The sequence below is a fragment of the Salvelinus alpinus genome, chromosome 11 (genome assembly GCF_045679555.1).
Source record: "Salvelinus alpinus chromosome 11, SLU_Salpinus.1, whole genome shotgun sequence".
Lineage (NCBI taxonomy): Eukaryota > Metazoa > Chordata > Actinopteri > Salmoniformes > Salmonidae > Salvelinus > Salvelinus alpinus.
Window position 1 is genome coordinate 8,597,068 of NC_092096.1, and position 11,964 is coordinate 8,609,031.

Below are 11,964 nucleotides of genomic sequence, written 5' to 3' on the forward strand. Positions count from 1 at the left end.
ATCCATCCTCCCCTCAATACGGTGCAGTCGTCCTGTTCCCTTTGCAGAAAAGCATCCCCAAAGAATGATGTTTCCACCTCCATGCTTCACGGTTGGGATGGTGTTCTTGGGGTTGTACTCATCCTTCTTCTTCCTCCAAACACGGCGAGTGGAGTTTAGACCAAAAAGCTCTATTTCTGTCTCATCAGACCACATGACCTTCTCCCATTCCTCCTCTAGATCATCCAGATGGCCATTGGCAAACTTCAGACGGGCCTGGACATGCGCTGGCTTGAGCAGGCGGACCTTGCGTGCGCTGCAGGATTTTAATCCATGACGGCGTAGTGTGTTACTAATGGTTTTCTTTGAGACTGTGGTCCCAGCTCTCTTCAGGTCATTGACCAGGTCCTGCCGTGTAGTTCTGGGCTGATCCCTCACCTTCCTGATGATCATTGATGCCCCACGAGGTGAGATCTTGCATGGAGCCCCAGACCGAGGGTGATTGACCGTCATCTTGAACTTCTTCCATTTTCTAATAATTGCGCCAACAGTTGTTGCCTTCTCATCAAGCTGCTTGCCTATTGTCCTGTAGCCCATCCCAGCCTTGTGCAGGTCTACAATTTTATCCCTGATGCCCTTACACAGCTCTCTGGTCTTGGCCATTGTGGAGCGGTTGGAGTCTGTTTGATTGAGTGTGTGGACAGGTGTCTTTTATACAGGTAACGAGTTCAAACAGGTGCAGTTAATACAGGTAATGAGTGGAGAACAGGAGGGCTTCTTAAAGAACAACTAACAGGTCTGTGAGAGCAGGAATTCTTACTGGTTGGTAGGTGATCAAATACTTATGTCATGCAATAAAATGCAAATTAATTACTTAAAAATCATACAATGTGATTTTCTGGATTTTTGTTTTAGATTCCGTCTCTCACAGTTGAAGTGTACCTATGATAAAAAATTACAGACCTCTACATGCTTTGTAAGTAGGAAAACCTGCAAAATCGGCAGTGTTTCAAATACTTGTTCTCCCCAGATATATGCCTCATTACAATTCTATCTTGGAGATCTACGGACAGTTCCTTGGACTTCATGGTTTAGTTTCTGCTCTGACATGCACTGTGAACTGTGGGACCTTATAGACGTGTGTTTCTTTCTTAATCAAGTCTAAACAATTTAATTGGCCACAGGTGGACTCCAATCAAGTTGTAGTGATCTCAAGGATAATCAAAGGAAATTGGATGCACCTGAGCTCAATTTGGAGTGTCATAGCAAAGGGGTGTGAATACTTAAATATTAAATGAATTAAATATTTCAGTATTATATTTTCAATCCATTTGTACATTTTTTCAAAAAACTTGTCTTCACTTTGTCATTATGGGGTACTGTGTTTAGATGGGTGAGAAAAAACAAACAATTTTATCCATTTTGAATTCAGGCTGTAATACAACAACATGTGGAATAAGTCAAGGGGTATGAATACTTTCTGAAAGCTCTGTATGTTTCCAGCTCATGCATATCAATATAGCATGTGCTTTCATAATATATGCCATTTAGCAGAAGCTTTTATCCACAAAATATACATTTCTCTCATTTAATAAATAATTATCTGTTACTTTTATTATGAAAACTGAAAACAAAACAAATGTTGATCAAACCAATACTTCATGGTTGATTACAAATGCATGTGTTATAAACATTATACTGACCATGCTATCATTAGGCTCAGTTATCTCCATCTTTATAAACATTATACTGACCATGCTATCATTAGGCTCAGTTATCTCCATCTTTATAAACATACTGACCATGCTATCATTAGGCTCAGTTATCTCCATCTTTATAAACATTATACTGACCATGCTATCATTAGGCTCAGTTATCTCCATCTTTATAAACATTATACTGACCATGCTATCATTAGGCTCAGTTATCTCCATCTTTATAAACATTATACTGACCATGCTATCATTAGGCTCAGCCATCTTCATCTTCTTCCTCTTTTGATCTGGCGATGAATCACTCTGGAAGAGAAAAATAACAGAAGTTTGAAGGTTCTAAAGAAAATACAATATGGACTTTCAGAATATGAAATACCATGTTTATCATGATAATATGGATACACATACACTACATGACCAAAAGGATCTGGACAACCCTTCTACATACACATACACACCACAATATGTGGACACCCCTTCAAATTAGTGGTTTCGGCTATTTCAGCCACACCTGTTACTGACAGGTGTATAAAATTGAGCAAACAGCCATTCAATCGCCATGGACAAACATTGACAGTAGAATGGCCCATACTGAAAAGCTCAGTGACTTTCAACGTGGCACTGTCATAGGATGTCACCTTCACAACAAGTCAGTTCGTCAAAATTTCTGCCCTGCTAGAGCTTCCCCGGTCAACTAAGTACTGTTATTGTGAAATGGAAACATCTAGGAGCAACAACGGCTCAGCTGCGAAGTGGTAGGCCACACAAGCTCACAGAACGGAACACATAAAAGCACGCAAAAATTGTCTGTCCTCGGTTGCAACACTCACTACCGAGTTCCAAACTGCCTCTGCAAGCAACATCAGCTCAAGAACTGTTCGTCGGGAGCTTCATGAAATGGGTTTCTATGGCCGAACAGCCACACACAAGCCTAAGATCACCATGTGCAATGCCAAGCGTTGGCTGGAGTGGTGTAAAGCTCGCCGCCATTGGACTCTGGAGCAGTGGAAAGGCGTTCTTTGGAGTGATGAATCACGCTTCACCATCTGGCAGTCCGACAGACAAATCTGGGTTTGCCAGATGCAAGGAGAATGCTACCTGCCCGAATGCATAGTGCCAACTGTAAAGTTTGGTGGAGGAAGAATTGTCACACCCTGATCTGTTTCACCTGTGTTTGTGATTGTCTCCACCCCCCTCTAGGTGTAGCCCATCTTCCCCATTATCCCCTGTGGATTTATACCTGTGTTCTCTGTTTGTCTGTTGCCAGTTTGTTTAGTTTGTCAAACCTACCAGCGTTTGTTTCCCTGCTCCTGTCTGTTTTCCTGCTCCTCTATTCTAGTCCTTCCCGGTTTTGACCGTTCTGCCTGCCCTGACCCTGACTGCCGTTTTGTACCCCCCCCGTTCTGGATTACTGACCCTGAGACTACCCGCCGTTCTGGACCCTTTACACCCTCTCTGGATTATTGACCCCTGCCTGCTTTGACCTGTTGTTTGCCTGCCCCTGTTGTTGTAATAAAATCTTGTTACTTCTACATCGTCTGCATCTGGGTCTTACCTAAACGTGTTAAGAATAATGGTCTGGGGCTGTTTGTCATGGTTCGGGCTAGTGAAGAGAAATCTTAACGCTATAGCATACAATGACATTCTAGACAATTCTGTGCTTCCAACTTTTGTGGCAACAGTTTAGGGAAGGTCCTTTCCTGTTTCAGCATGACTATGCCTCCGTGCACAAAGCTTGGTACATACAGAAATTGTTTGTTGAGGTCGGTGTGGAAGAACTTGACTGGCTTGCACAGAGCCCTGACCTCAACCCCATCGAACACCTTTGGGATGAATTGGAACGCTGACTGCGAGCCAGGCCTAACCGCCCAACATCAGCGCCCAACCTCACTAATGCTCTTGTGGCTGAATGGAAGCAAGTCCCCCCTGCAGCAATGTTCCAACATCTGGGAAGGCTTTCCACTAGAAGAGTGGAGGCTGTTACAGCAGCAGTGTTCCAACATCTAATGGAAAGCCTTCCCAGAAGAGTGGAGGCTGTTATAGCAGCAATGTTCCAACATCTAGTGGAAAGCCTTCCCAGAAGAGTGGAGGCTGTTATAGCAGAAATGTTCCAACATCTTTGGGAAAGCCTTCCCAGAAGAGTGGAGGCTGTTATAGCAGCAATGTTCCAACATCTTTTGGAAAGCCTTCCCAGAAGAGTGGAGGCTGTTATAGCAGCAAAGGGGGGACCAACTCCATATTAATGCCAATGATTTTGGAATGAGATGTTCGATGAGCAGTGTCCACATACTTTTGGTCATGTTTGGGGTGGCAGGTAGCCTAGTGCTAGTTGTCATTCATATCAGGCATCCTGAACAACAACTTTAATTTGATCAAAAATAGTAAATATGATGCTTTTATTATGTGACCCATCAAAAGGCATGCATAGATTGCAACTAAAACAAAAAATTACTTATTTTTCACAAATACATGTATTAACTTACATTGCTGTCAAGAGGCTCAGATTTCACCATGGCTGCCATTGGACCTGTGAAATCATTATTCAAAAAAATATTATTTGATAATTTATGGTTGACAATAACAGGTAGGTTGCAGGGTTTTTAATAAAGAGCAAAATACTGCAAGATACACCAGTACCTTTCTTCTGTCTTTGGCTTGTAAAATAGACACAACAAGCCTACTGTATTGCCAGCTCCAATGGCGCTCAATGAGTTAAGTTGACTCCAACTAGTTGCAAAGTAAGTTGTGATTGTATAGTATCCTACAGCTTGTAGGTTTATTTATTCTCCAATTAGAAGTGACTGGCAGACACAAGTAAAAACAATTAATTCAAAAAAGGAATTGATTGATTAACAGAGGTCTGTGATGCTATCTTAGTGGGACTAGCATCAACACAATGCCAAAGACTTGAGACTTTACTTTCATCAAACTTCATTGTTCTAATTCTGATTCTGGTGTTTCTTCACTAAAGTCAATCTCAACTTTTGTTGTTAGCAACTACAGCTTTCATTGGTAACTCTCTAGGATAGTGTGTCGATGCTCAACAAAAGAAACACTGCTGTTGTGTTCCCCTGATGTACAGGCCACTGATGTTCTACTGTTGTGTTCCCCTGATGTACAGATCACTGATGTACTACTGTTGTGTTCCCCTGATGTACAGATCACTGATGTACTGCTGTTGTGTTCCCCTGATGTACAGACCACTGATGTTCTACTGTTGTGTTCCCCTGATGTACAGACCACTGATGTTCTACTGTTGTGTTCCCCTGATGTACAGACCACTGATGTTCTACTGTTGTGTTTCCCTGATGTACAGACCACTGATGTTCTACTGTTGTGTTCCCCTGATGTACAGACCACTGATGTACTGCTGTTGTGTTCCCCTGATGTACAGATCACTGATGTTCTGCTGTTGTGTTCCCCTGATGTACAGGCCACTGATGTTCTACTGTTGTGTTCCCCTGATGTACGGACCACTGATGTTCTGCTGTTGTGGTTTATGATGATGATACTGTCTTGGTGTTTGAAGAAGAGGAAGCCCAGTGATTGGTTAAGAGACGTCTTTTCAACCTAAAAGGTGTATTTTCAACGTCTTGTGCTCGTACCGAGGACTCCTTTGACTTTGTGCTCTCGTTTCAGCGGTTAGGATGGTGGATCAGGCTGGCAACAAACTAGGAGTGGTTCAATGAATTGAACATCATTTAATGGACTCAACAGAACAAAGTTTACGGCGTGAACAAAAAGAAACACAATCACATATCAATTATAACATGGGTTCTCACTATAAGAGTAGACTAGTTATGATAGATCAAATGTGATTTGGAGGGGGACCACATTTTAGATACGGATACTCTTCCCCTTTGTTTCAGAACATTTTGTGAAATATAATTTCCACCCTGTACATGTATCAACTCATTGTAATTGTATTAATATAATGACCTGATGTAAAGACATGAACAATAACAAGACCAACCGTCATTGTAATTCTAGCATTCACAATTGGCCCAGCGTCATCCGGGTTAGGCCCAGCGTCATCCGGGTTACCGTCATCCGGGTTAGGCCCAGCGCCATCCGGGTTAGGCCCAGCGCCATCCGGGTTAGGCCCAGCGTCATCCGGGTTAGGCCCAGCGTCATCCGGGTTAGGCCCAGCGTCATCCGGGTTAGGCCCAGCGTCATCCGGGTTAGGCCCAGCGTCATCCGGGTTAGGCCCAGCACCATCCGGGTTAGGCCCAGCGTCATCCGGGTTAGGCCCAGCGCCATCCGGGTTACCGTCATCCGGGTTAGGCCCAGCGCCATCCGGGTTAGGCCCAGCGCCATCCGGGTTACCGTCATCCGGGTTAGGCCCAGCGTCATCCGGGTTAGGCCCAGCGCCATCCGGGTTACCGTCATCCGGGTTAGGCCCAGCGCCATCCGGGTTAGGCCCACCGTCATCCGGGTTAGGCCCAGCGTCATCCGAGTTAGGCCCAGCGTCATTCGGGTTAGGACCAGCGTCATCCGAGTTAGGCCCAGCGTCATCCGGGTTAGGCCCAGCGTCATCCGGGTTAGGCCCAGCGTCATTCGGGTTAGGACCAGCGTCATCCGAGTTAGGCCCAGCGTCATCCGGGTTAAGCCGTCATTGTAATTAAGAATTTGTTCTTAACTGACTAGCCTAGTTTAATTTTTTATTTTTTTATGTTTGCCTTGATGACAGCTTTGCATTATTCTACAATGTAGAAAATAGTCAAAATAAAGAAAACCCCTTGAATGAGCAGGTGTTCTAAAACATTTGACCGGTGGTGTGTATAGTGTACTGTATAAACGCCCCCCCCCCCCATGCAGTGAGCGTAACATACCTGCCCCACCCTCAACTTCTGGAAAGGTCATGTCTAAACCAGATGGTAGTAAATTAATAAAGCAACTGTCTTGTTGGTCAGGCTATAGAAGGTAATGGAGAGAGATATAATTATAATAACAATTAGAAAATCACCTTGTTTTACATTTTACAATTTAGTTGAGTAGACAGTCATATGTGAAAATGCCAAATGATTACTCAAATGTGACCCAAACGGTCTCTTATGAAGACATGATTGATAAACTTGTGTTATTACCACCCTACTAGTCCGTACAACAGGTGTGTTCAAAAGACAAGTGGTCAATTATTGAAAAGTTTTGGATTGATTAACTTGTGTTATTACCACCCTACTAGTCCGTACAACAGGTGTGTTCAAAAGACAAGTGGTCAATTATTGAAAGGTTTTGGATTGATTAACTTGTGTTATTACCTCCATACTATTGTGTAACAACACAGGGTGTGTTCGTAAATTCAATGTGGAGTGCCAGAGTGCGCGCTGGGCGTTGGTAAATTCAGAGCATTGTCAGATTATCCGGTCATATATTCAGAGTGTTGTCAGATTGCCCGTTCGTAAATTCAGAGTGTTGTCAGATTGCCCGTTCGTAAATTCAGAGTGTTGTCAGATTATCCAGTCATATATTCAGAGTGTTGTCAGATTGCCCGTTCGTAAATTCAGAGCGTTTCGCTCACACTGGACGTTCTGGTCGAGGAGTAGCGTTGATCTGAGCGTTCTGACCTCACAACGGTAGTCAAGCACCCAAGCTAACTGGCTAACTGGCTAACGATGGCTAGCTTGCTAGCTACTTCCAGAAACAAATGAGAGAACACCTCATCATCCTCTGATCATTTTACTTAACCTAGCAGAGCTGGTAAGGCTGTTTTCATGTTATCCAGAGCGTTGGTGACGGTAAGTGTGCTGTTGGCAACAATAACTACGCTTTTTATGCCGACGTTTACCGACACCGGCCATATTCAACGGCTGTTGAGCGTTCTTATTAAATTCATCAGTTATTCTGCTCTCTGACACACTCGGATGAGAGTGCTCTGAAATCGGAGTAGATAGCCGGAGTGAATTTACGAACGCACCGTTAATGTGACATTCAGGGCTCTATTTTAACAAACCTAATGCAATGGTAAATCTCAGCCCTGGCGGTAGCGTTTTAGGTGCGGGAGTGTGTCCCTAATATTTGTTTATATTTTCACAACCTGAAAGAGCTGGGTTTTCACTAAAGTGCTGGGTTTTGCATTAAATAGGCGCAATATTTGTAATGATGCATTTGGCGATATTCAATTAATTCGTACATAAGGTAAACCAAATCATTCACTGGGGAAGTTAATACATGTAGGCTCGTCATACATAGGCCATGCCCAGCACTTCGTTCAATTCATCAAATCAGTTGTTTTCTTGCTCAAACCGTGAGCAACAAAACACCTGTCAAAGTCAGACATTTCTCTCAAAAGGATGCCGATTCGCACGGGACTAGTATTATCAGAGGACTTTGCAGCTGGTGGTGTAAAGTACCGAAGTATAAATAATTTTAAGTACTACTCGTTTTTTGGGGGTATCTGTACTTTACTATTTATATGTTTGACAACTTTTACAATTACTTCACTACATTCCTAAAGAAAACGTGGTACTTTTTACTCCTTACACTTTCCCTGACACGTAAAAGTACTCGTTACATTTTGAATGCTTAGCAGGACAGGAAAATGGTCCCATTTACATTCTCATCAAGAGAACATCCCTGGTCATCCCTACTGCCTCTGATCTGGTGGACTCACTAAACACAAATGCTTTGTTTGTAAATGATGTCTGAGTGTTTAACTGTGCCCCTGACTATCCCTGAATAATAATAATAAAAATCGTTGCTTAATATAATAAATGTTTAATGATTTATACTTTTACTTGTGATACTTAAGTATATTTAAAACCAAATACTTTTAGACTTTTACTCAAGTAGTATTTTACTGGGTGACTCTCACTTTCACTTGAGTCATTTTCTATTAAGGTATCTTTACTTTTACTCAAGTATGAAAATTGGGTATTTTTTCCACCACTGCTCTCCTGCCATGTACAAATGTATGACATGGCAGATTCGGACGGGACTAAAATTACAGATGTGCTGTTTTGTGCTGGAGCACATCATTACATTACCTGACCTCTCCCAGTAAAACTAATCTGGTCTGAATAGAGCTACTGACTCTTCTCTCACCATTCACTCCACCCTGACTACATCGCACCAAACGACGAGTATCACACACCGGGAATCTTCCCCCTCAACTGGTTCTCCTTCACATTTACAGCTCCCCCGGTAATCACTCCTTTCAACGGCGCTCTGTTCCGAAGAGCAAATCAAACAACCGATCTTGTCCCGAGTTGCGTGATATTGAGCGCCAGATCCCTCCAAGGCGGAAGAAGTACACATCACAAGCCCACTACAGATTACCTTTACGGACTCAACTCATTTTACACCCACACTGAAACTACAAAAGAACCCGCCAAAAAACAAATGGACCCGCCAAAAAGTCCAGGATCTACTCTCCAAAAATGTCCCTCCTACTGGACCAGATTCTTCTTTAACATGTCCGTTTATGTGAGGCTCAGGTTCCCGAGCTCTTCACTACACCTTCCACTTCACGTAACTCGTCCTCACTCACTTCCATTTCACTTCCAGCCCTCGACATTGTGTTTCTACTTGACACCAGTCTCCCCCCCACTTTCACAACAACTAGCCTACAGTCCGGAAAACTAAGCCTTGTTCTACTCGGTTATATTAACCAGTACACACTTCACAACTCGTATACAGACCCGTCTACATTTAGCTAACCTCGTCCAATTACTATTATGTGACATTATGTGTTTATACATAGTACCAACCTGTAAAACAGGAGACAAGATGCGGCAGGATAACGTTTGCGTCTGTCCCGTTAGGCTTCTCTCAGAAGAATGAGGAAGTTCCAGCAGTTCGTTCATAGAAGTGACCAGATGTGAAGACAAAACGTACCATTTGCCTCCTACTACTGGCAACAATAGGTATAAATGCATTTCAACAGGAAACCACTGGGAGGACTCAAGTTATACCCAGAATGAATCAGAAATTAAAATATTCCTCTTAAATAAAAGAAAAACACAAATGTGACCAGAGATTTTACCTGTGTCACAAACGCAATTGATGTCTTCCGTTTGATTCATTGTTTTGTACAGTGTCGACTACTCTTCACTGATAAACTGTATTCTGTACAGTGTAGACTACTCTTCACTGATAAACTGTGTTCTGTACAGTGTAGGCTACTCTTCAATGATAAACTGTGTTCTGTACAGTGTAGGCTACTCTTCACTGATAAACTGTGTTCTGTACAGTGTAGGCTACTCTTCACTGATAAACTGTGTTCTGTACAGTGTAGGCTACTCTTCACTGATAAACTGTGTTCTGTACAGTGTAGGCTACTCTTCAATGATAAACTGTGTTCTGTACAGTGTAGGCTACTCTTCACTGATAAACTGTGTTCTGTACAGTGTCGACTACTCTTCACTGATAAACTGTGTTCTGTACAGTGTAGGCTACTCTTCAATGATAAACTGTGTTCTGTACAGTGTAGGCTACTCTTCACTGATAAACTGTGTTCTGTACAGTGTAGGCTACTCTTCACTGATAAACTGTGTTCTGTACAGTGTAGGCTACTCTTCACTGATAAACTGTGTTCTGTACAGTGTAGACTACTCTTCACTGATGAACTGTGTTCTGTACAGTGTAGGCTACTCTTCACTGATAAACTGTGTTCTGTACAGTGTAGGCTACTCTTCACTGATAAACTGTGTTCTGTACAGTGTAGACTACTCTTCACTGATAAACTGTGTTCTGTACAGTGTAGACTACTCTTCACTGATAAACTGTGTTCTGTACAGTGTAGACTACTCTTCACTGATAAACTGTGTTCTGTACAGTGTAGACTACTCTTCACTGATAAACTGTGTTCTGTACAGTGTAGGCTACTCTTCACTGATAAACTGTGTTCTGTACAGTGTAGACTACTCTTCACTGATAAACTGTGTTCTGTACAGTGTAGGCTACTCTTCACTGATAAACTGTGTTCTGTACAGTGTAGACTACTCTTCACTGATAAACTGTGATCTGTTGGGGATTTAAAAAACATTTTTTATCTTTATTTATCTAGGCAAGTGTTGGTTCCGTTTTTCTGTGCTCCGTTTTATTTACTTAACAAATAAGGAACACTCAAAATGTGCACTTATAAATCATTGCAATTTTAATCAAAATACAGCTTTAGACAGAAGTCAAAGATCAAACATCACATACACAACTAGTGTCTCTCCTGAGTTCTGCCCTATAAGAAAAGTCCAAGTTGCTTTAATCATGCTTGTAGTCAGCCCCCTGTGATGTCACTGCATACGTCATTACCTGCTACTCCTCAGACCAAGCCCATGCATACACAGCTATACAAACTTGCAAGAGATACAATAGTTCCAGTGTTTTCTAAGTCCTCAGCAGTAAATGTCCACTACCCCAAGTGGATGTCTAGAGGTATGTCTGACTGGCTTCTTATCTCTTCTACTCCCCTGCAGGGCTCTATGTTTATCTTTGAAGTGCTTTCTCACAGACCCCATACAATAATTTCACACATTTCTCAGATCATTTCTTTATAAGAGGTAGAGACTTAGAAAATACTGTGGAACAATTTTAAAACCTTATAATGAATATATATATAGTTAATCTGTAGTCTAAGACCTTATAAATCTATTAATATAACATAAGCATAAACAAATATTATAATACATCAAACATTTGGTGCAGCCCCTATCATGACCCCAATTTGACCCCATCATTCCCCCCTTTGAGACTCACCCAGAGTCTCACACCATCAACCATAAAATTCTCCTCTGATATCAAACAGATTTGTCAATCCCCCGGATCCATTTGATCCCAGGGATGGCCTGCTAAAGGAAAAAAACACTCCTGAGGTTCCTGGAATGCTGGTAGTGGTGGGTTGAGTCTGTCTATACTCCCATTCTTCCTTCTTCCTTCTACCACATCAAGTAAGTTTGTTCCCTTCTTGTGACCACCCCAAGTCCCCATTTTCATTTTTTATATGTATTGAAAGCAGTAACTATCCTCAATGTAGGTGGAACATTTCACGACTCTAGGACAAATAAAATGTATACAAGATATCTTCAGTAGTTTTAAAATGTTATGTTCGTTAATAGTAAAATATGGTCATTTTTCAATTTCCTGAAAAGTGTGTTTTGGAGATAAGAGGTTTTCACCCTACAGCGATGATATGTGATACCGTGGCTTTCCTAAATAATATTGGCACATCACCATATCCCTCTATAGCTGATGTCTACAGTTGAAAATAAGCGAAGGGGAAGGCGGGTAGCCTAGAGGTAAGAGTGTTGGGTTAGCAACTGAAAGGTTACTGGTT

General features: G+C 42.2%; 2 protein-coding genes and 1 long non-coding RNA gene across 6 annotated transcripts in view; 1 reads left to right on the forward strand and 2 right to left on the reverse strand.

The window, feature by feature from the left end:
* LOC139533539 (serine protease FAM111A-like) overlaps positions 1–9,532 on the reverse strand; it is a 75,915-nt gene extending 66,383 nt beyond the window's left edge. Inside the window, exons 1-3 of one of the 2 annotated variants that reach the window (XM_071331662.1) lie at positions 9,404–9,532; positions 4,178–4,221; positions 1,935–1,997 (exon numbers count right to left, since the gene is read on the reverse strand). In XM_071331662.1, the coding sequence (XP_071187763.1) occupies positions 1,935–1,997; positions 4,178–4,216 (102 nt within the window). In that variant the 5' untranslated portion in view covers positions 4,217–4,221; positions 9,404–9,532. The remainder of the gene's footprint in view (positions 1–1,934; positions 1,998–4,177; positions 4,222–9,403) is intronic. The other variant, XM_071331663.1, reaches the window with a different exon arrangement.
* Positions 1–11,964, forward strand: part of LOC139533549 (beta-2-microglobulin-like) — a 296,734-nt gene that overhangs the window by 92,714 nt on the left and 192,056 nt on the right. The gene's annotated exons all lie outside the window — the stretch shown is intronic.
* The window catches only part of LOC139533552 (uncharacterized), a 277,349-nt gene that overhangs the window by 69,265 nt on the left and 196,120 nt on the right, over positions 1–11,964 (reverse strand). The gene's annotated exons all lie outside the window — the stretch shown is intronic.